The 25,542-nt window shown below is 36.7% G+C and overlaps 1 protein-coding gene across 2 annotated transcripts in view; it reads right to left on the bottom strand.

Moving 5' to 3' along the window:
* CHN1 (chimerin 1) overlaps nucleotides 1–25,542 on the bottom strand; it is a 173,529-nt gene that overhangs the window by 99,319 nt on the left and 48,668 nt on the right. For both annotated transcript variants that reach the window (XM_060016554.1, XM_060016555.1), the window contains 2 exons: nucleotides 10,882–10,913; nucleotides 8,453–8,566 (listed from right to left, as the gene is read on the bottom strand). In XM_060016554.1, the coding sequence (XP_059872537.1) occupies nucleotides 8,453–8,566; nucleotides 10,882–10,913 (146 nt within the window). The remainder of the gene's footprint in view (nucleotides 1–8,452; nucleotides 8,567–10,881; nucleotides 10,914–25,542) is intronic.

The following is a 25,542-nucleotide window of genomic DNA, read 5'->3' as shown; positions in this document are numbered from 1 at the left end:
AATGGGGAGGGTGTCTATCTGACTTACCAAACAGAAGAAACCTGGTAAATTTTTATCCTTCTTTTCTCCCCTTTAATCCCAACATTTAGTTCTAATTTATTAACTGAAAGTGAGAAGTAACTCAAAGGCTCTTAAGAGTCAGCCTATACATTTTAAGTTTTTTCTCCCTGTAGATGAACCACATCAGAAGCCATTAATCAGAAAGTTACATTCTATGAGGCCACCATCACCGATACCAAAACCAGGCAAGGATACCACAAAAAGAGAAAATTACAGGCTAACATCACTGATGACTACAGACGTAAAAATCCTCAACAAAATACTAGCAAACCAACTCCAACAGTACATTAAAAGGATCATACATCATGATCAAGTGGGATTTATCCCAGGGATGCAAAGATTCTTCAATATCCACAAATCAATCAATGTGATACACCACATTAACAAATTGAAGAATAAAAACCATATGATCATCTCAAAAGATTATTAAAAGCTTTTGATAAAATTCAACATCCATTTATGATTAAAGAAAAACAAAACTCTTCAGAAAGTGGGCACACAGGAAACATACCTCAACATAATAAAGGCCATATATGACAAACCCACAGCTAACATCATAGTCAATTGTGAAAAGCTGAAAGCATTTCCTCTAAGATTAGAAACAAGATAAGGAGGCCCACTCTGGTCATTTATATTCAACATAGTTTTGGAGGTCCTAGCCACAGTGATCAGAGAGGAAAATGATATAAAAGGAATCCAAATTGGAAAAGAAGAAGTAAAAACTGTCACTGTTCACAGATGACATGATGCTATACACAGAAAATCCTAAAGATGCTACCAGAAAACTACTAGAGCTCATCAATCAATTCAGTAAAGTTGCTGGACACAAAATTAATATACAGAAATCCTGCACCTATACACTAATGACAAAATATAAGGAAGAGAAATTAAGGAAACAATCCCATTTACCACTGTATCAAAAAGAATAAAATACCTAGGAATAAACCTAGCTAAGGAAGCAAAAGACCTGTACTCTGAAAATTGTAAGATACAATGAAAGAAATTAAAAATGACACAAACAGGGCTTCCCTGGTGGCACAGTGGTTGAGAGTCCACCTGCCAATGCAGGGGACACGGGTTCGTGCCCTGGTCCAAGAAAATCCCACATGCCGCAGAGAGGCTAGGCCCGTGAGCCATAGCCACTGAGCCTGCGCGTCTGGAGCCTGTGCTCCGCAACGGGAGAGGCCAAAACAGTGAGAGGCCTGCGTACCGCAAAAAAAAAAAAAAAAAATGGCATAACAGATGGAAAGGTATACCATGTTTTTGGATTAGAAGAATCAGCATTATTAAAATGACCATACTACCCAAGGCAATCTACAGATTCAATACAATCCCTATCAAATTACCGATGGCATTTTTCACAGAACTAGAACAAAATATTTTAAAATTTGTACAGAAATACAAAAGACCCCATATAGTCAAAGCAATCTTGAGAAAGAAGAATGGAGCTGTAGGAATCATGCTCCCTGGCTTCAGACTATATTACAAAGCTACAGTAATTGAAACAGTATGGTACTGGCACAAAAACAGACATACAGATAATGGAACAGGATAGATTTGAAGTAAGTCAGATAGAGAAAGACTAATATCATATGATATCACTTATATGTGGAATCTAAAAAAATGATACAAATGAAATTATTTACAAAACAAAAATAGACTCACAGACAGAAACAAACTTATGGTCACCAAAGGGGATAGTGGGGGCTATGGGGGGAGATAAATTAGGAGTTTGGGATTAACATATACACACTACTATATATAAAACAGATAAACAACATGGACCTACTGTATTGCAAAGGGAACTCTATTCAATATCATGTAATAATTTATAATGGAAAAGAATCTGAAAAGGAATATATATATATGTATATATATAAAACTGACTCACTTTGCTGTCCACCTGAAACTAACACAACACTATAAATTAACTATACTTCAATTTTTAAAATAGTTTAAAAAGACCCTCAAAAAAAAAGAAAAGAAGAGAAAAGAAAGTTACTTGGTGAACATGGAGTCCAGAGCAAGAGGAACTGAGTGAATCGAACGTTTAATAGACTATTTCTCAAAGAGTGTTTCACAGAGAGATTCCACAAAAAGAGGGTCTCATAATCAAATGAGTTTGGGAAATGCAGCATAGTTCTATTAAAAATGCTCACAGGCTCTGAGAAATACTGCATCAAAGAAACCCAACTGATTATGGTTAGTGGCAGGGAGACTCACACAGCTCCTTTATGAGCATCTCCATACTAGAGATAGCACTGCCAATGTTGGTCAAGACTCCCCTCTCCCACAGACCCTGGACTCTAGAACACACCTCTGTGACTTCCCTTTCTATTGCCCCCAAGGCTGTCCCTCTCCTTCTGATCAATGATTTAAATAAGGTGACACATTTCACTTGGAGTCATATCTTCAAAGACTTAGGAGGTACTGTCTTTCACTTTGACCCAAGGTTGCAGCTAGTGTCTTCAATTTTTCCCAAAATGAAAATAACCCTATTGATTTTTTTTGTCTGATTGTAAAAATGATACACATGGCATTGTGAAAAAAAAATCAGGCAACTCAGAAAGGTACAGAGAAGCAAAAATCACCTTTAAGTTAAAACTCAGAGACAACACTATGAACACTGGCAATCATTCTTTTAGACAGCTGTCTACTTACATATATACCCTATACATACAGACACACACACACACACACACACACGTATATTAAATAGTATGATACTCTACATACTGTCCTGTATAATGAATTTTATTTTGTAGATTAACATAGGGTATACTTCAGAACTTATCAAATAAGAAATATTGTTTAAAGAAAATATATGTCCAAACATCATGCTTTCTCAGTTTTTTAGTTCTCATTTGTTTTCCAGTACCTAAAATTTTTCAAAATAATTCTTATCATTATGGTCAGCATAAAATCAACAGGAAGTGCCAAGCACTGTGGGTATGAAACATTCTCTGGAATATTTCCAAAATCTGTTCTGGAATATCTAGACACAGGACTTGGAGATTATCAAGACTCTTTTTTACACGTGTGTCATCTTGCTCTTCTCCAAGTTTAGAGAAGCTAAAATGAGTCAGACTCAACAGAAATGTCCCTAGGGTTGCCAAATTTGGAGTTAACATTTCTCCTCAAAGGGAACCCTTTAAAATCTATAAGGTATCTAGAATCTCTTTTGAAGATCACTTTTCCATTGCCCAAGGAAAACTACTTACTAAATTAATTATCAAATAATTCTGGTAAAACTTAATTCCCACCACCCTATCCACTTATTTATTCTTATTGCTCCCACAATGATCTTTTAAAATTACAAATGTTCAACCATTACTCTCTTCTATTAAAAGTCTTCAGTGACTCCCATTTCCTACAGATAAAGTCCAAGTTCTTAAGCATGAAATACCAGCCTTTCCTGGCATACTTACTGCTAAAACTTCCTGCACCCCCGAGTCCTAGCAGCCTGCCATACACCAAATGTTCCATGCTGTTCTATATATTCCTTCCTTGGCTTTTTCTTCTTCCCCAAATGCTCGTTTTTTTATAATCACATCCTATCCTCTACCTGGCAAACCTATATTCTGCCTTTATGAGGCAGCTTAAACGTCTTCCTTTATTGACCCACTGGATAATATCTGGCAGAATTCAAAACCTCAACAAAAGCTCCTAAATCATATGTAATATTATTTCTTATTGATGTTTTCAATCTGTATGGGTTCTCTTTTATAACAGGTTCTCTTTTATTTGATTTTGCTATAGTTTCTACCATGTGAAGAAAATTCCTATTTTCATAGTTACAAAGTAAATATTTTGGGATGATGTGCTGTTGTTTTTGATGATGCTATACTGTGTAACTGGTATCCATTTTCCCTCCTCACTCCAACCTTCTTCCTTCTTTTAAAACAGGAAAAGAAAACCAGATTTTTATCTGATAAGAACCAGATTCTTATCAGGTACAGTGGTGGCAATGAGAAAACAGATACCAAATATTTAAAAGGTCATTTCACATGACCACTTACACTAGCTCTCCACTAGTCTTTTTACCTTCTTATTTCACTATTTCCAAGAATTCATGGGGTGCTTATGTAATTCTAACAGTTACTTATAGTGAACAACTGTTTTGATAGGTTATAGTTCAAGAATATATAGGAAAAGATGGAGAAAATGCAGGAAATGATTTCATCAGAGGATTAGAATCTTAAAAAAAAAAAAAAGTAAATGGAAATTCTGGAACTAAATAACACAGTATATGAAATTAGGAACTCAATGAATGGATTTACAGCCGATCAAAAAGAGCAGAATAAAGGACTAGTGGACTGGAAGACAGGTCAAAAGAAAATGTCCAAATTGAAGCTCAGAGAGATGAAAGTCAGGAAGTGAGAAGCTCAGAGGAAAAAAAATTTGGAAAATTCAGGAAATAATTTATGATGAATAAACCTACAGTTATAGTATCATGATATTTAATAATTTTATATTTCTTATAACTATTCTTTTGTATACACTTAACATTTAATAAAAAGGATAATACAAAACATGCACAGTCCTATCTTTTTCACTTGTCACTCCATATGTACAACACTGAACAATTTTTCCTTCTAGTGAGAAAAATTACAGAACGACATAAAATTTTTTTTAAAAAGAATTAGTTCTAAAACTATGAAAATCATACAAAGAAAAATGTTTTCTACAAAACTTCTTAAATTATTTTAGGTTACTTGCAGCTAAATTATTTTAGGTTACTTGCCATGATACCTCATTAAACTATAACTAATACAAATGTTGTCAAAATCAACATACAGAAAACCCCGAAGTCATAGGAAACATTTCATGCTTCATGAGGAATAATCTAGTGCCTGGGAGAGCATCTTATCTTCAACTGCACACTCCAACTATGTGGATGTCTGTCTAGTGTTTCATTGTATAAAAGACTTTGAGGAACAATCATTTGTTCTGAACCAAGGGGTCCATGTGGGCAAGGCAGAAAAGCAGGACAAGGCCTGGCCAGAAATTCAGGCTGAGATGGCGTGTAAGAGAAGACGGTGAAGAAGAAAGTGAGATGTCAACCACAGACGACCTTCCATGCCATGCAATGAAAATCTCCTTGCTGACTGCAAACAATTGATACTGTGACACCACATATACAATACATCCTTGCCGAACTGATACCTCACATTATACACAAAGATCATCAGTAAAGGTTAGGCTTCCCCAGGTATGGGGGAGATGCCAGTGACAGAGGGAGGTGTGGCCTTTGAAACCTTGTGTCCTACTCAACATTACGACTTTGCTGATCACTGCATCAGATTTTAAGACTGATCACTCATGATACCATGGAAGATACATTAGAGGGGTAAGGCTGGATACAGGTAACTTCCTCATGAAACTAATCCAGGAGGTGGCTTGCTTGAAAAGAAGGGGAAATTTTTTTTTTTTTTTTTTTGCGGTACGCAGGCCTCTCACTGTTGTGGCCTCTCCTGTTGTGGAACACAGGCTCCGGACGCGCAGGCTCAGCGGCCACGGCTCACAGGCACAGCCACTCTGCGGCAATGTGGGATCTTCCCAGACCAGGGCACGAACCTGTGTCCCCTGCATCGGCAGGCGGACTCTCAACCACTGCGCCACCAGGGAAGCCCCAAGAAGGGGAAATTTTGAAAATTACTTAAGAAATAAAAGATTGTTGGGCTTGGCTGTGTGAGATGAGCAAGAAGAAAAAGTTCTTTTAACCATTAGATAATATAGGTACAGTACCTTGGGCTTTCCAGAGTCTATGAAAAGGTATAAAATATGAATAAAAAGGTGTGGCTCCAAAACATAAAAGGAAATCTACAGTTAATTTCAAAAGCAATTTATATTTAAAAAAACGAAGTTAACAGCAAAATACATATATTTGATATGGGATATAGTGTTTGATATGGTGTAAGATGGAGGCCTCGAAATGAATAAGGCCAGGCCTACAAACATCTTAAAACAGAACTGAGATAAAAGAAAAATGATGTCTTGTTTTCGGTCTTGTGAATTGGCTAAATAACAGCGTCACCAGCTATTAAAGGGATACAGGTGTTTCAGCGTATCTGGGAGGAAAACTGATCGAGTTCGGTTTTGGACATATTGTGAGGTTGAGGTGACTATGGAACAACTTGAAATCAAGGACTTATTCCTAATTTTAGGGCCTTTGTTTAACACAGCAAATGCATAATAAACAATGATGGCTGTAAATTCAACTGCCTCCCTACCGCAGTGGATCATGAATTCTGTTAAAAACAGACTGATGTTAACTGGGAGAATCATTAGTTGAAATGGGGAATATCAGATAAGATTAAGAGATATATCAATACAACTTCTATCTCACATTCTGTTTAACACTTCCCTACCATACATCTAGTTCAAAACAAAGAAAATCATATTTCAGCATGTAAATTACTCACGCATACTCACAAATTCCCTACCTCCACTACAAGCCCTTTTACTATTTCTATTCCATGTAAAAACTTTATGATGATTTTCAAAAACAAAAGGAAAGCTGCATGTTACCCCAGACTTATACATTAAAAGCACTGTCATCAATCCCATGTTGCTCTATTCTTCAATCCAATTCTAGGATTTCCTGGGCCAAAGTGGACAGTGAGTGATTATAAAGTCATGAGTAGCATGAGAGAGGGTGAGAGGGTGGGAATGAGGAAGAATTTGGAAGATCTGGGTGCTACTTTTCTCCACATTGAATCCTTGGCCCTAGGGCGTTTGCTGGTGTTATTCAGTAAAAAACAGCGTGATGACCACATTATGAGGCGATGTAGTATAATAGAAAGTACCTGAACTTTGCAATGAGGCGAAATTGAGTTAAAATTCCAGTGATCTCAGAAGAAGGTGGGGAGACGGCAACAAAGGGAAAAGGAAGACAGTATACAGATTGCTTTGTTTCCTTTCAGCCCACCTCCTTCTTGATTATCTTGGCCCACTAGCCTGTACATCAAGGCTTATCTACCCCAGACACTCAGATGACCATCTATTTGGATATGTGGAATTGTAGAATCCTAGAATTATAAAATGTTAGGAATAGAAAGATGAAGCAGCTGGCTTCAAGAATACCTGTGATTTGCTCCAAATTAGTCGTCTAGCTCATTTAGTGGCAAAATGAATAGGTATTTAAGTTCTCAGCCCAGATTTTTTCCCCTATATACCACAATTTAAACCTGAAAAAGCAACATAATTAAGTAACTGAAGGGGGATTTACGCTTTATAATTTTCCATAAAAGCAGATTTCCATGAACTGTTAACAAGCTCTATTGTCCAAGTATGCTATTGATTCAGAATTCAGCATGAAGAAATACTAAATTATACCATTCTTTTGCCAGAAAGATTAATAATAAATCTGGTGGATGGGAGTAAGAACAGTCCCTGCTCACTCACCCAGGCATAAGTGATTGGAGAAGGAGTTGGACGTGGTCATATCAGAGTCCTAAGCAATAATATTACCTTTCTCTTCTCTCTCTGTGGCTACCAAAAGAAATGTTATTTCTTTGACCTCTTTATTCAAAGTTTCTACTTTTAAATCTTTTCCAAACAATGCATAAATGAATGCATGAATTAACAAATGAAGGAATGAACAAAGACAATGGATAATTATTCCAAAACTATAGAGAGGCAGCAATGTAGAGTGATTAAGAGCATAGACTCTGAAGCCAAATTGTCTGGGTTCAAATACCAGCTACACGAATTATTAAATGTATAACCTTGGCCAAGTTACTCAACCTCTAGGTCCTCTGTTTCCTTATCTGTAAAGTGGAGATAGAAATTGTACACACATCCTAGACCTGTTGTGAAGATTAAATGAGGTTAGAGTCCTGGAAGGAGGTTAGCCCAATGGATAAGCGTGCTATTGTATTATTGCTCTGTTATTATTGCAGGGTTAATGGAAATACTTGTTTCTGGCCACTGTGTTGTAAGCTAAAAACAGCCAAAATGCTAGGCAAAGTTCAGTAGATAGGAAAGAGCCAGGAGTTCCCAAGGAAAGCTGCTTGAACCAAAAGCCAACCCAAGAGAAATGACATCGGCTTTAATTTTACGAGTTACAAAGGTCTTTTCTCTTTAGTTCCTTTCCTTATTCAAGAAATAGATGGGAGCTGATACAGCAAGACAGATGGGACGGAATGGGTAAGATGACATAGAAGAAAGCAGCTACAATAAAAATGCCTTAGAAGTTTTTCAGTTCTTAATTACTGAGTCTACCATTCATGAGGAACTTTTTAAGAGTCTCAAAGCTATTAAAATGGTAATTAGGTCCCAAGAAAACAAGAACCAATTCAATTACATGCTGGATGCTTTTAAAATTGAAAGCCCTCTATTAAGAGGGTTTTAAATGAGGCACAGTTATAATTACAGGTCCATGACCAACCTTAAAGCCAAAGTGTAGGTTCCTGGCTGACGCTGGCTCTCCCGAATGAGGTAGCTCCCCTCAGCTACACTCAAGAGCTGGTCTGCTGCTTCTCGGGAGATCATGCCATGAAACCTAAGAAACAAAGTCAATTCAGAAACTGCATGCTTTCCACCTTTTTCAATAAAACAAGATAAAACAAAACCTCCCACCTTCTCTTGTTGATTTCTAGACAAAGTACTGCCATAAAATTGAAGGGAAGCAGTTGGGTTTAACTATGCTTGTGTTTCTCTGGGCCTGGCCCGGGGCCCGCTTCTCTGTGGTGACAAGAACAGCACCGAAGTAGCTCTCCAATCCATTTAACAATCACGGAATCAAAATTCACATCCATCTACCGAAGACCAACCACCTGTCTCAAGAGGACAATTCCCTTCTTATGTAGCTGCCTGACCATATGGACATGCTAAAAAACACTCAGCAATGTGTCCCACTTCCCTTCTTCACACCAGGGGCATTGCTCCAAAAATTCTGGCTCAGAGTCTAAGTTGGCAATTTTCCAGGTACCCTGGGTTGCCCTTAATTGGCATGATTGCTCAATAATGTGCATAATCTGCATCACTGCATACTCAAGCCAAAAGCAAACAACTGTAATACTTGCTTTCACTCCCTGCTAAAACCCTATTTTTGATTAACAGAGTAAAAAGGAAGAAGAAGAGTAAACAAAAATAACACACTCCTTATACAAACAGTAGATTCAACCTATAACATTCTGACATAAAACACTGAAAAATTAAAAAACAGCCGTGGTAACTAATGATTAATACTAAAAATATAAAACCACCTTATATTCGTATGGTGATGTACAGTTTATAAAGAACTTACACAAATAATTATGTCCGTTCATTAACTCAGAGAAAACTGAATTGAACAACTGCTCACATGAGACCGTAGCTTTTAAAGGTACAAAAAACCCAACAGTCCCTTGAATTTGGAATGATATTTTGAAAAGGCCCTGAAATAGCACCTTAATAATTTAAGAACTTTTCGAGGGCTCAAGTGGCAACTTTTTGAAATTTTTCTCATGGGAAAGGTTCGGTCTTTCTCAATTTAAGTCTTAAAGCAGTTTGTAGTACATACGCTCAAATCATGATAATTAGAACAAGGAGGTTTAACAATGGGCTCCTAGAATTTCTTATCTCCTTAAATTCCTCAATCTTTCAAAACCAGGTCCACTCTGATTCTGTAGGAGTAAGAAGACAGTAACCTATCTGTGGTAATAACACATATATTAGATTAGCATATTGGTATATTATTTTAAGTTTACATGACACCAACTAATAAAGTTAGTAAAATTTAATATCTCCTTGTTTTTAAAAACCCAATTAATTCAGAAGAAAATCTCATTCAAGGAAACAAATTTTGGAACACAACTTGATGATGGTATTTAAAGACTTTTAAAACTATTCATACCAGCTGACCCAAAATTTCCACCCCAGAAAAAGATTAATGCACTAAGGTATTTCTTACGGTGTTACTTTTAATACTATCGTTTAAAGTCAACCTATATGCCAAAAGCAGAGAAATGACTAAATTATGGTATAACCATAAAGAACACCAGTGGCTCCCCTCAACTCCTAAGCACCTAGGTTCTACTCATAAGAGTCCTGAAAACTCAAACAGAATTTTAGATAATTTAAAAATATTTGTTATATACATTATTGTTTATCTGATATGATCTTCAGCCATGAAAAACAAATGATTTTATTTGGGGAATGATGGGATTATAGGTGATTTTTATACTTTTCCTCGAAGGGTTATATTTCTATTTTTTTTAAATAATCAGAAGAATTAAGGACTTTAAAAATTATTACATTTTTCATAAAATAGAAAAATGCTCATTATTAATATTAAATGGAAAAGTCAGGCTATAAAAAGTATATGTATAATAACTCAATTTTGTAAAAACCAGTAAGAAAATAGATCTTCAGAAGATAATACTTCAAACTGTTAACATTAGTTATTTCTGGGTAGCATGAATTTACTTACAGAAAATTTGGAAAATAAAAGTATAAATGTAGAATAAACCACCATACCTTACTACATGCATACATGTATGTATATGTATCTATATGCTTAATAAACACATACAATCAAATATATACTTTTCCTCATATATATACATCTAGCATTATTTATTTACATATATGGCTTGCATCTTTAACATTATCACGTACACATTTTCCCATGCTATTTTCTTCTCTACACTTATCTTTATTTTCTATATTTTCACCAACTACAACAATTACATTTATAATCAGAAAAATAATTTAACTCATTCAAACTTGAATACCTCCTTCCTCTTGCTTTTATTTTTTTACTAAAAGCATCCATTTACCTGTCTCTCTTATACATTCCAATCTACAAAATGTTTTCTGATAATCCATACTTACTCTCTTCCGTAATACTTTGGTCTATTTTCTACCTATTGGGAAAGAGAAGAAAGGATATTTGTGAAAATGGAAATGTTCAGAACATAACTCAACATTCTGAATATGTGACAAACTAAAGCATATATTAAGAAAAAGAATTAGAATAAGATTAGAAAAATCAGAGTCTGGGGTTCCAGTCCTATCAGCAGATTGACTGTGCCATTTGGACTGGTCACTTCATCTCTCAGACCTTTTTCTTATCTACAAAACACTGTGTGTGTAGAAAGAGTCAGACTAAATTATCTTTCATTTCTAGGATTTTATGAATCTGAAAAAATACTTACATCACTTTATCCAAAAGGTAAAATGAAACATCCATAAACTTAATGCCACGATTGTGTCAGAACAGATTGTGGCTTTCTCTCCCATCCTCTCCCTTCCTGTTACACCATATTCTCCATTCTGTTAACATCTCCATATAATCTTGCCCTTCTGTTCTCCCATCAGCTCTTCCCTCACCACAGTTTATCTCCCATAGCTTTTCATGGCTGGTGTGCTCATTGTACCTAAAGAAAGGTCCAGGAGAATAGATTCTAAGGAATTTTTACTAGGGTAGACTTAAAATATTTGCCCTGTTCATTCAAGAAACATTTATTTAGTGGCAAATAAGTGATAAGCATTGTCCTACTTGTAATATGACAAAAAGTCATTACTCTTTTGAGACTTTCTAATGATGACAGACAATAAATAAGTTTAAAGAAATAAAACAAACGAACACAAATAAGTGCTGTAATGAAAATAAGAATGAGTAACAGAAAAGTGAGGACTAACGAGGTATTTAAGTTGGATGGTCAGGAAAGACCTCTCTGAGACGACATTTAAACTGGGTCCTGACAGGAATGGAATAAGCTTTCCCGAGGAGGTACCTGGGTGACACCATGCACTACATTTATTGAGTTTGTGCTTTGTGCTATAATTACATTTGGAGATCACTTAATCCTCACAATGAGATGAATTATTCTACTGCATCCTCATTAAGATAGTATTATCATTCTCATTTTATTGATGAAGAAAACTGAGAATCAGAGAGGTTAGAGAACTTGTTCAAGGTTTCTTGGTAGAGCCTAAGGTAAAACTGGGATTCTTATTCAGGAATAGCAAGAAGGGCCCAAACCCTTTGTCTGTTTGACACTGACTCATCTGAATTAGTTAAATATGGCAGTTCCCAAAGCTAAACTCAAAGTCTATCCTTTCAGTGACTGTCTTCCCTTCACCTCTACACAGAGCCTGACTACCAAGTCTAGGTTACCTATCCACAGGTCATCAAGGTCTGGTACTGCTTCAGCAAACTTGAGATATTTATTCGTCTTGAATAAATAAATTTTGTATTTCAATGAAATGCAGGATATATAGCATACACTGCTGGCTTATGTAGCCCAGATCATTGTCTTTGAGCTATTTTGGAACTCTGTAAGACGTAGGTAACTGACACACACACACACACACACACACACACACACACACACACACACACTTTTCCTGTGTGGTAGTGGTTTTACTGACTTCTTCTCAGGGGAAAAACAGGTTTTGTCTTTAACTACAACTCATCTCAACATTCCTTGAATTCCTATAAATATACACTATTTTGACTTTTCCCTTTGAACTGATTATTAACATCTGCCTGGTTCCCTCATATCACATGAGAAAATACATTTTTATGGCGGGGGCGGCTGCGTTGAGTCTTCGTTGCAGCTCACGGGCTTCTCTCTTGTTGTGGTGAGAAAATACAGTTTTAACACATGTTCATCTTCATTTCTGTAGGAGAGACACGATTTTACCTCTTCCTGAACGTTATATTTAAATAATACTTTACCCTTCAGGAATCTTCTGTTGTCTGCTGAGGTTGTAGTCAGGTTATTTATATTCTCAAAGTAAATTCCACCTGATTTGGTCTTATTGCATAATTTCTCTGCTCATAAAACTCAGTGTACTAAAAATATACCAGTTGGTCCCTATAGCTACAGAGGATGGCTATTCTATTTTTAGGTCCAGAGCTTATTAGAGTAGGGTCATGCATCTACTTTTGTTTGAAAGCAAACTTCTGCTTTTGAGAAAAAAATTCAATGTTTAGGTCTTAAATAATTAATTTACGGTTCTACAGTATTATATGGTGAAATGTTATCCAGAAGAACAATTTTGCAGTGTCTATTCAAACTAAAAATGTGCAAACCCTCAGTATTTACTGTACAGGAACACTCGCACATGTACACATGTAAACATATATGAGAATGTTCACTGAAGCACTGTTCACAGTCATTTTAAAAATGGAAGTAAATATATACCAATAGGGGAATAACTAAACTGCTTTATAGTATAAATAACATGCATGGTTTTAAGGAATGATGTAGAACTACAGGCACTAACATGAAGAGGTCACCAAGACAAACTATTGAATAGTATAGTTATAAGCTATAAAATAAGTAATACAGTACGACACCACTTAGGAAAAGCACATGCACATGCAATAATATATATTTATAGCATAGAGAGATATCTGGAAAAATATATACCAAATTCAAATGGTACCTATAGGAAGCTGGGAGGTAACTGAACTGAGGGACCCAAGGGAATAGTAAAAAAGGGACTTTAGTAGTGTCTGTAAAAAAATTTTTTTAATAAAGAATGTCACCTTTAAAAAAACAGAAATCAAGATTAACTTCCATACAACCTAACAGTGGAGTCTCAGACACATTAGAATGGGGGCCCCCAACATTCTGAGAAGACGAGATCATGGCCTTTCCGTCAAATCACGAGATCTTTGCAGGTGGTTGAAGGTAAAATACTTTATCAGGCCTATGTGACTGAGGTAAAAAGAGGAAAGTTCTTGAATACACTCTACTCATTGATGAAAATCCTGGACAAGCAGTGAAGGCTGAGGGGCTGGTGGTGGCCCCAAGTGGTGTGTGGCAGCCCAATGGTGTTGAAACTGAGCAGGGCCCTCCCAGGTACAAAAGCTTCTCCATAACCCCCATTTCTTGTTTGTAGAAAAAGGCTTCAGTCTCCCAGGCCCTTTCCTGAGTTCCAAGGAACAGACTCAAACAGTTACTAATTAGGGATGTGAAGAAATGCAGAGGAAAAGCAGTCAACAAACATAGTTCAGCAACAGAGTCCTAGTTCCTCCTCAAAGGATATACACAACAATCTGACATATATTTTTGAGTTGTTCTACAGGAACTAAGACCCATACACAGATGGAGGATGGTGACTATGTGCTGACCACAAGCATGCAGACCCTAGACTGACTGGAATCAGAGGGTTGATGATTAAAATTCTTGAAACACCGCCCCATGACCTCACCACCAGCCAATCAGAAGAAAGCCATGCACCCTGCAGCACTCACCCAAAATGCTGCCTTTAAAATCCTTTCCCTGAAAGCCATCAGCGAGTTCAGTTCTTTTGACCATGAGGTGCCCGTTCTATTTGCTTAGCCGTGCAGTAAACGTTGTACTTCTCTTTACCACAACCCAGTGTCAATAAGTTGGCTTTGCTATGTGGGTGAGTGGACCCAAGTTTGGTTCAGTAATAGTGTTACAACCCAAGACAAATACTGATTATTTATTTGATACTCCTGCACTGGTCCACAATATGTTTCCATTGATTACCTAAGTAATCATCTTGATGACACAATTGATTTTGGCCTTATATTGCTGAATAATTATATTCCTTTACGCAAAAGAATCTTGAATTAAAAGAAATTAAATAAACACTGTTGATTAATACAGTACTGTTACAATAAGCAGTAAGTCCAAAATAAAATTCACACACCAATTATATCTTTTCTGCATTTTTATAACGGGAATGTCAAATAAAACTCCAATTTAAAATAATTCTTTTTTTCTCATATCTAGATAGTGAAGGGGATCAGAATATGCCACCCCAAGATATGCCTCTTTAGCATAAGGATTATTTTGAGCTGAAGGCAATTAAGAAAGAGCAAACACAGGAGGAGCAATCTGCCCTCCACATTTCGGCCTAAAAGTAGGGCATAGATTTAATTTCCCCTTGTAAAGGTGTCCTCCTCTCCCAAAGCAGAAGGAGGAGAACAGAAGGACTTGAGAGACACCCAAGATGACTTGAATCTGCATAATAACCCTTACTAAACAACCCTTATTTACTATACATTACCTAATCACCTTCCCACAATTTACCACCTCCCTCAGAAGCCTAGACTCCCTTTTCCTTTGTCTCTTGTGCACACTTTAACACCCTTTATTAAAATGGCATAAAAGCCCCTGGGTGTAACTGCCTCTTTGGGGCTTTTATTTACCTGCTGTGAGCCCCTCCTTACCCAAATGCACATGAAATAAATCTTTTCTCCTGTTAATGTCTCTTTTGTAAGTTTAATTTGTAGGCCCCAGCCACTAAACTTAAGAGGGTGGAGAAGTTTCTCCTCCCCAACTACAGCATTTGGATGTCTTAGATATCATTATTTAAGAACTGACTTGGAATAGTCTTTTCAAAATCACAGACAGTGCAGCATTACACTAATAATCAAAATAAAGGATTAGTCAGTAATATAACCACCTTACAACCAATTTGAAATTGATTCAATTGAAATCATACAAATAATGATTATGAATGATCACAAACGAGTTTACCTGCAAATAGATCAAACTGGGAATTTAAATGTTATATGCAATAATAAAACTATGCTATGTGCATATAAACATTAATACGCTTATTTCTAAGTTTTTAAAGTGCATAATAACAGTCAATGAACTTTTTTCAGATTAAAACTGGTTGAAGTCAATATGACTAAGTAAGACATGATTTTACATTAGTACTTGTGCTGAATTATATGCTTTGCTTTCTCTAATTTTCTATATTTAGTAGGTAACATTTCTTTTATGATAGCATATCATGGGTAGAAAAAATGGGAAATGAGGAGAACAAAAAATTCCTAAATAAAAATAAAAGGTGACAAGCCTCTTAGATAGCCTAATCCACCAAAGGGCAGAAGCAAGAAGAACTACAATCCTGCAGCCTGTGGAACAAAAACCACATTCACAGAAAGACAGACAAGATGAAAAGGCAGAGGGCTATGTACCAGATGAAGGAACAAGATAAAACCCCAGAAAAACAACTAAATGAGGTGGAGATAGGCAACCTTCCAGAAAAAAAAATCAGAATAATGATAGTGAAGATGATCCAGGACCTCGGAAAAAGAATGGAGGCAAAGATCAAGGAGATGCAGGAAATGTTTAACAAAGACCTAGAAGAATTAAAGAACAAACAAACAGAGATAAACATTACAATAACTGAAATGAAAACTACACTAGAAGGAATCAATAGCAGAATAACTGAGGCAGAAGAACTGATAGGTGACCTGGAAGACAGAATGGTGGAATTCACTGCTGTGGAACAGAATAAAGAAAAAAGAATGAAAAGAAATGAAGACAGCCTAAGAAACCTCTGGGACAACATTAAACGCAACAACATTCACATTATACGGGTCCCAGAAGAAGAGAGAGAGAAAGGACCCGAGAAAATATTTCAAGAGATTATAGTCGAAAACTTCCCTAACATGGGAAAGGAAATAGCCACCCAAGTCCAGGAAGCACAGGATAAACCCAAGGAGAAACACGCTGAGACACATAGTAATCAAATTGGCAAAAATTAAAGACAAAGAAAAATTATTGAAAGCAGCAAGGGAAAAATGACAAATAACATACAAGGGAACTCCCATAAGGTTAACAGCTGATTTCTCAGCAGAAACTCTACAAGCCAGAAGGGACTGGCATGATATACTTAAAGTGATGAAAGGGAAGAACCTACAACCAAGATAACTCTACCTGGCAAGGATCTCATTCAGATTCGATGGAGAAATCAAAAGCTTTACAGACAAGCAAAAGCTAAGAGAATTCAGCACCACCAAACCAGCTCTACAATAAATGCTAAAGGAACTTCTCTAACTGGGAAACACAAGAGAAGAAAAGGACCTACAAAAACAAACCCAAAACAATTAAGAAAATGGTCAAAGGAACATACATATCAATAATTACCTTAAACGTGAATGGATTAAATGCTCCAACCAAAAGACACAGGCTTGCTGAATGGATACAAAAACAAGACCCATATATATGCTGTCTACAAGAGACCCACTTCAGACCTAGGGACACATACAGACTGAAAGTCTGGGGATGGAAAAAGATATTCCATGCAAATGGAAATCGAAAGAAAGCTGGAGTAGCAATACTCATATCAGATAAAATAAGCTTTAAAATAAAGACTGTAAGGGCTTCCCTGGTGGCGCAGTGGTTGAGAGTCCGCCTGCCGATGCAGGGGACACAGGTTCGTGCCCTGGTCCAGGAAGATCCCACATGCCACGGAGCGGCTGGGCCTGTGAGCCCTGACCGCTGAGCCTGCGTGTCCGGAGCCTGTGCTCCGCAACGGGAGAGGCCACAACAGTGAGAGGCCCGCATACTGCAAAAAAATAATAATAAAAATAAAGGCTGTTACAAGAGACAAGGAAGGACACTGCATAATGATCAAGGGATCCATCCAAGAAGAAGATATAACAATTATAAATATATATGCACCCAACATAGGAGCACCTCAATACATAAGGCAACTGCTAACACCTATAAAAGAGGAAATCAACAGTAACAATAATAGTGGGGGACTTTAACACCTCACTTACACCAATGGACAGATCACCCAAAATGCAAATAAATAAGGAAACAGAAGCTTTAAACGACATAGTAGACCAGATAGATTTAATTGATATTTACAGGACATTACATCCAAAAACAGCAGATTACACTTTCTTCTCAAGTGCCCATGGAACATTCTCCAGGATATGTCATATCTTGGGTCACAAATCAAGCCTCAGTAAATTTAAGAAAATTGCAATCACATCAAGCATCCTTTCTGACCACAACGCTATGAGATTAGAAATGAATTAAAGGGAAAAAAATGTAAAAAAAACAAACACATGGAGGCTAAACAATATGTTACTAAATAATCAAGAGATCACTGAAGAAACCAAAGAGGAAACCAAAAAATACCTAGAGACAAATGACAATGAAAACACGACGATCCTAAGCCTACGGGATGCAGCAAAAGCAGTTCTAGGGTGGGATAGGGATGGTGGGTTAGGGAGGGTGGGATAGGGAAGGTGGGAGGGAGGGAGACGCAAGAGGGAAGAGATATGGGAACATGTGTATATGTATAACTGATTCACTTTGTTATAAAGCAGAAACTAACACACCATTGTAAAGCAATTATACTCCAATAAAGATGCAAAAAAAAAAAAACAGCAGTTCTAAGAGGGAAGTTTATAGCTATACAAGCCTACCTCAAGAAAGAAGAAAAATCTCAAATAAACAATCTAACCTTACACCTAAAGGAACTAGAGAAAGAAAAACAAACAAAACCCAAAGTTAGCAGAAGGAAAGAAATCATAAAGATCAGAGCAGAAATAAATGAAACAGAAACAAAGAAAACAATAGCAAAAAATCAATAAAACTAAAAGCTGGTTCTTTGAGAAGATAAACAAAATTGATAAAACATTTGCCAGACTCATCAAGAAAAAGCAGGAGAGGACTCAAATCAATAAAATTAGAAATGAAAAAGGAGAAGTTACAACAGACACCGCAGAAATATAAAACATCTTAAGAGACTACTACAAGCAACTCTGTGCCAATAAAATGGACAACCTGGAAGAAATGGACAAATTCTTAGAAAGGCATAAGCTTCCAAGACTGAACCAGGAAGAAATAGAAAATATGAACAGACCAATCACGAGTAATGAAATTGAAACTGTGATTAAAAATCTTCCAACAAACAAAAGTCCAGGACCAGATGGCTTCACAGATGAATTCTACCAAACATTCAGAGAAGAGCTAACACCCATCCTTCTCAAACTCTTCCAAAAAATTGCAGAGGAAGGAACACTCACAAACTCATTCTAGGAGGCCACCATCACCCTGATACCAAAACCAGACAAAGACACTACCAAAAAAGAAAATTACAGACCAATATCATTCATGAATATAGATGCAAAAATCCTCAACAAAATACTAGCAAACAGAATCCAACAATACATTAAAAGGATCATACACCATGATCAAGTGGGATTTATCCCAGGGATGCAAGGATTCTTCAATATACGCAAAGTCAATCAATGTGATACACGATATTTACAAATTGAAGAATAAAAACCATATGATCATCTCAATAGATGCAGAAAAAGCTTTCGACAAAATTCAACACCCATTTATGATAAAAACTCTCCAGAAAGTGGGCATAGAGGGAACCTACCTCAACATAATAAAGGCCATATACGGCGAACCCACAGCAAACATCATTCTCAATGGTGAAAAACTCTGTCCACTAATGTGGACACTCTCACCACTATTATTCAACATAGTTTTGGAAGTCATAGCCACGGCAGTCAGAGAAGAAAAAGAAATAAAAGGAATAAAAATTGGAAAAGAAAAAGTAAAACTGTCACTGTTTGAAGATGACACGATACTACACCTAGAGAATCTTAAAGATGCCACCAGAAAACTCCTAGAGCTAATCAATGAATTTGGTAAAGTTGCAGGATACAAAATTAATGCACAGAAGTCTCTTGCATTCCTATACACTAGTGATGAAAAATCTGAAAGAGAAATTAAGGAAACACTCCCATTTACCATTGCAACAAAAAGAATAAAATACCTAGGAATAAACCTACCTAGGAAGACAAAAGATCTTTATGCAGAAAACTATAAGACACTGATGAAAGAAATCAAAGATGATAGCAACAGATGGAGAGATATACCATGTTCTTGGATTGGAAGAATCAATATTGTGAAACTGACTACACTACGCAAAACAATCTACAGATTCAATGCAATCCCTACCAAATTACCAATGGCATTTTTTACAGAACTAGAACAAAAAATCTTAAAATTTGTACGGAGACACTAAAGACCCCGAATAGCCAAAGCAGTCTTGAGGGAAAAAAGACAGGGCTGGAGGAATCAGACTCCCTGACTTCAGACTATACTACAAAGCTACAGTAATCAAGATAGTATGGTACTGGCACAAAAACAGAAACATACATCAATGGAACAAGATAGAAAGCTCAGAGATAAACCCACACACCTATGGTCACCTAATCTATGACAAAGGAGGCAAGGACATACAATGGAGAAAAGACAGCCTCTTCAATAAGTGGTGCTTGGAAAACTGGACAGCTACATGTAAAAGAATGAAATTAGAACACTCCCTAACAACATACACTAAAATAAACTCAACATGGATCGAGACCTAAATGTAAGACCAGATACTATAAAACTCTTAGAGGAAACCATAGGAAGAACACTCTTTGACATAAATCACAGCAAGATCTGTTTTGATCCACCTCCTAGAGTAATGGAAATAAAAACAAAAATAAACAAATGGGACCTAATGAAACTTCAAAGCTTTTGCACAGCAAAGGAAACCATAAACAAGACGAAACGACAACCCTCAGAATGGGAGAAAATATTTGCAAAGCAATCGATGGACAGAAGATTAATCTCCAAAATACATAAACAGCTTATGTAGCTCAATATTAAAAAAAACAAACAACTCAATCCAAAAATGGGCAGAAGACCTAAATAGACATTTCTCTAAAGACATACAGATGGCCAAGAAGCATATGAAAAGCTGCTCAACATCACTAATTATTAGAGAAATGCAAATCAAAACTACAATAAGGTATCACCTCACACCAGTTAGAATGGGCATCATCAGAAAATCTACAAACAACAAATGCTAGAGAGGGTATGGAGAAAAGGGAACCCTCTTGCACTGTTGGTGGGAATGTAATTTGATACAGCCACTATGGAGAACAGTATGGAGTTTCCTTAAAAAAACTAAAAATAGAATTACCATATGATCCAGCAATCCCACTACTGGGCATATACCCAGAGAAAACCATAATTCAAAAAGACATAGGCACCCCAATGGTCATTGCAGAACTATTTACAACAGCCAGGACATGGAAGCAACCTAAATGCCCATCGACAGATGAATGGATAAAGAAGATGTGGTACATATATACAATGGAATATTACTCAGCCATAAAAAGGAACGAAATTGGGTCATTTGTTAAGACATGGATAGATCTAGAGACTGTCATACAGAGTGAAGTAAGTCAGAAAGCGAAAAACAAATATCGTATATTAACGCATATATGCAGAACCTAGAAAAATGGTACAGATGAACCGGTTGGCAGGGCAGAAATTGAGACACAGATGTAGAGAACAAACATATGGACACCAAGGGGGGAAAGCGGCAGGGGGGCGGGGGTGGGATGAATTGGGAGATTGGGATTAACATGTATACACTGATGTGTATGAAACTGATGACTAATAAGGACCTGCTGTATTTAAAAAAAAAAGTGCCTTCTTGATAAAATGTTTAAAATTTAAAAAAATAAATTAAAAATAAAATTAGTAACATGAAACACTTTATAATTACTGAGACGAGACTGCCTACAAAAGCCTTTAGATTCAGAAAGATCTTTGATTTAAGAGCATCTTGAAGTGAACACAGATAACTTTTAATACAGAAACAAGATAAGGCAGAGATTATTTTAATGATGTAGTTTCAGGATAGATTATCTTTCTGTAATACTAATCACAGAATTGCTTTAAAGCACTGCAACAGTTATGGATCTCCCCAAATGCTTGGCAGGATGCCTTTGTGCACTCATTTACTAAAGGTGGCTTTTGGACCTTAAAGCGTCCTTCAGAAATATTATTTTCTAGTTATTTTAAATAACTCTCTTAGAAGATTCTGCTGTCTTTCACCAGTATTCTTATCAAATAAAATAAAATGTAAAGTTAAGTTTATCTAAGAGGCCAGGAACAGAACAGAATTAAATGAACTGGCACTAGAAGAGGGGAAAGGAAACAGGAAAAGACCCAGTTTCAGACAAGTGATTATGATTCAGGTCTTTGCCAACTCTCTCAATAACGTATGTGGTTGTGATTGGTATGTCTATTCTGGAAAACAATGCTTATGAGTAACTCATTTTGTAGCTTGAGAAGAGAAATTTAGGTGTAGCGTCAAGTTTCTGAAGGTTGAAGTTAAAGTTTCCTAAGGTTGTTATGTGGGGAAGGATTTGACTGATTCTGCAAAAGTCCAAGGACAAAACTAGAATTGAAACTAGAAGGTTCAGAGAGAGAGCATTTAATACAGCTGAAGAACAAACCTTCTTTCAGCTAGAGCTCTTTGAAGACAGAATGGCTACAACGAAGTCATTAATTCCCCTGGAAGGCACAAAGCTATCTCAGAGATACGGTATAGATGTTGGACTGGATGGTCTCTTAAAACATCCTATGATTCTACTGAAACAGGACCTTAGACAAACTATTGGTATTCAAGCTTCTAAACTTGTCCTATACAAATCATAGCCCTCAATACATGATAGTTGACAATTTTGACAGTTCTCTGAAACAGAGAAAATGGTGGATCATCATAGTGAACTAAGACATGATTAATAAATGTAATGGAGGGTTTCCCTGGTGGCACAGTGGTTGAGAGTCCGCCTGCCGATGCAGGGGACACAGGTTCGTGTCCCGGTCCGGGAGGATCCCACATGCCGCGAAGCGGCTGGGCCCGTGAGCCATGGCCGCTGAGCCTGCGCGTCCGGAGGCTGTGCTCCGCAACGGGAGAGGCCACAACAGTGAGAGGCCCCCGTACCGCAAAAACAAACAAACAAACAAAAAAGAAATGTAACGGAAAAACACGAGTCCATTTCTACTAATCGTCTCTCTTTATGCCCATGAATAAAGAGCTCATCTTAGTTCAAAGATGAATATTTGAGAGGATGAGTAAAGTGAAGTCATCAGAACCTGTACGGGTGGAAAATGACAAGCATAGCAGACAAGGATAAGTGAAGAAGAAAAACTTCAATTTGCTAATAAGCAGATAAAGTAGTAGGACAAGTAACTACCTAAAGCAAAATCAGCAATGTAGAAGCTTAGTTGAACAATCTCTCCTCAGAAACTCCTTGGAACTTTCTTTTTAACTCTCTCAGGAATAACTCAAAAGTCAAATTTATTTGTCAAAACATCTTCAAGATGTTATTTTTTGCAATATCATAACTAAAGACCTGCAGTGCTAAACATATACCAGTCTCAGCAGCAGTGGGCAACACAGTTGAATCTTCAAAGATGAGTAAAGGGCCAAACGGAGTCTGGTCTCTGTGCTGCCTCAGTACCTAGCTGGTGATGACTCCCCTGTGGGAGGGCTGAGTACTCCAGGTCTCCCTCCAGGAGATTACTCCATACCAGGGCATGCATGAAGTATCCTCTTTTTTCAAAGATTTTAAAGAAAAGTGTGCTGACTTAACATCTCTGTAGGTCAGAATCATTTGTGGGCTTCCTATACATACAGATTTCTGAGCTCCGTTACCAAAGATCATACTTCAAAAGGTCTGAGAAGGGGCCTGAACATATGTATGTTTTTAAAGGATCTAGAGGTGATTCTGATGCCCTTCCAGGATTGAGAAGGAGTGGTTAAGGAGGTAGGTGCAGGGGGGGAAAAAAAAAAAGGTAATTTCGGGACTTCCCTGGTGGCGCAGTGGTTAAGAATCTGCCTGCCAATGCAGGGGACATGGGTTTGAGCACCGGTCCGGGATGATCCCACATGCCTCGGAGCAACTAAGCCCATGCGCCACAACTACTGAGCCCGCATGCCACAACTACTGAGCCCTCGTGCTGAAACTACTGAAGCCTGCGTGCCTAGAGCCCATGCTTCGCAACAAGAGAAGCCACCACAATGAGAAGTCCACACACCGCAATGAAGAGTAGCCTCTCTCTCACTGCAACTAGAGAAAGCCTGTACGCAGCAACGAAGACCCAATGCAGCCAAAAATAAATAAATAAAAGGTAATCTCATGAAATCCCTGTCTAATTTTGTAAATTCATTCCTTTGTGACTAACTATGTGCTTTCAGAGTTATTTAATGTTTTTTTAAACCAGATGTCACAATAACAAAATCCATTTCAACATTTTTTTAAACAATGAAGATGCAATTCTTTTCAACAGTGTATCATAAGAAAGTTACCACGACTTTATATTACCTAATATATAGTCCACATTCAAATTTCTCCAACTGTACCCAGAATGTGTAGCTTTAAAAAAAACAAAACATATATATATGTATAAAACCAGGACTCTATCAAGGTGCATGCATTGCATTTGGTTGGCATGCCTCTTTAGTCTCCTTTACTTTAGAATCGTCCCACAACTGTTATTTCTTTTATGAAAATGAAATTATTTAAAAGCCCAAAACAGTTGTCTTACAGAATGTACACATTCTGGATTGGTCTGACTTATACTTCATAAACAGATTTAAGTTAAACATTTTAGGCAGAAATACTACATAAATGATGTTGTGTATGTTTCATTGCATCATTTAGGAGACACGTGTCAGTCTGTCCCATTGCAGGTAATGCTAAATTTGATCACCTGACTAAAGGTGTGACTGTTAGACTTCTCCACTATAAAGATGAAAATATTTTTCTCTTTGCAGTTCATAAATAATCAAGACCATGTGATTATTCTGTTTACCTACAACCTTTTATTCAATGTTTTAACGTCTAGTGGTGATCCTTGCCTGACTCAATTATCAGTGCAAATCGTTATCATTCTTTCTACATTTTTAGGCACTAGTGCTGGAAAGAACAACTTTCTCCCCTTTCTTTTCCCTCTTTGTATTGGGATAGGTTTTTTTTGTAAGTATCATTATAGACTTACACATTCTTTTTTCATTCAATGTGTTGTAATTCATTACTATCATTATTCTTTTTGATGTCAAATGGTCCCAAATTTTGCTTTTGGGAACTCTTCAAGTGGGCTCCTATGTGTTTTTGACACATCCTCATCCATTTTTGAGCCCTTCTTGCTTTCTGACATAAGATGTTCCTGGACCTCTCTGCTCCATATTCTACAATCAGGAATTTCTCTAAGGAGCACTGGCTCCTTTTAGTAGCAAACAGTATTTGGAAACTAAAATTTGGACACTGGGTTTATTCGTTCTTACTGGGGCATCACTGCTTCTAAGTCCTTTCCATAAACTGAGATGGAAAATACATTTTTAAAAATCTATGATGTCATAGGTATTTATTAATACCTCCAATTCAAATTCAATACCAGTGTGCCTCTCAATTTCCCCTATTCCATATTAATATCTCCTAAAAACCTTGGTTCCCTAAAATCCAATATAATTACTTATTTGCTCTGTCCTATAACAAAATAACTGCAGAATTTCTAAACAAGTACCACTAACAACAACAAATCTAATAACTATAGTTAAAAGATCTTTTTGTAGGTTATGGATCTTAGAATATTTCCCTCTGTATTTGTATAGCCAAAATAATATGTTTAAAAACTACTTAAATTAATTTTGAGTGATTATGTTATGAATTTGTTAGGTTCATTTGTTTCTATTTGTATTCAATTTTAGGGTTTTAAAAATCATTTTTATTTAATTTGGTTATCTGAATATGTGAAACACTTGCATAGTTCAAAAGTCAAAACTATATAAAAACACACCCTCAGAGGAATCTCACTTCCATCCTTATCCCCTCTACATTGATCCTCACCCACTCCTTATGGAAAACTATTTCACTCGTAT

Source organism: Delphinus delphis, chromosome 7, assembly GCF_949987515.2.
Source record: "Delphinus delphis chromosome 7, mDelDel1.2, whole genome shotgun sequence".
Taxonomy (NCBI): domain Eukaryota; kingdom Metazoa; phylum Chordata; class Mammalia; order Artiodactyla; family Delphinidae; genus Delphinus; species Delphinus delphis.
Note: the sequence above shows the minus strand (reverse complement) of the source record. Positions and strands in the feature narration are given on the sequence as shown.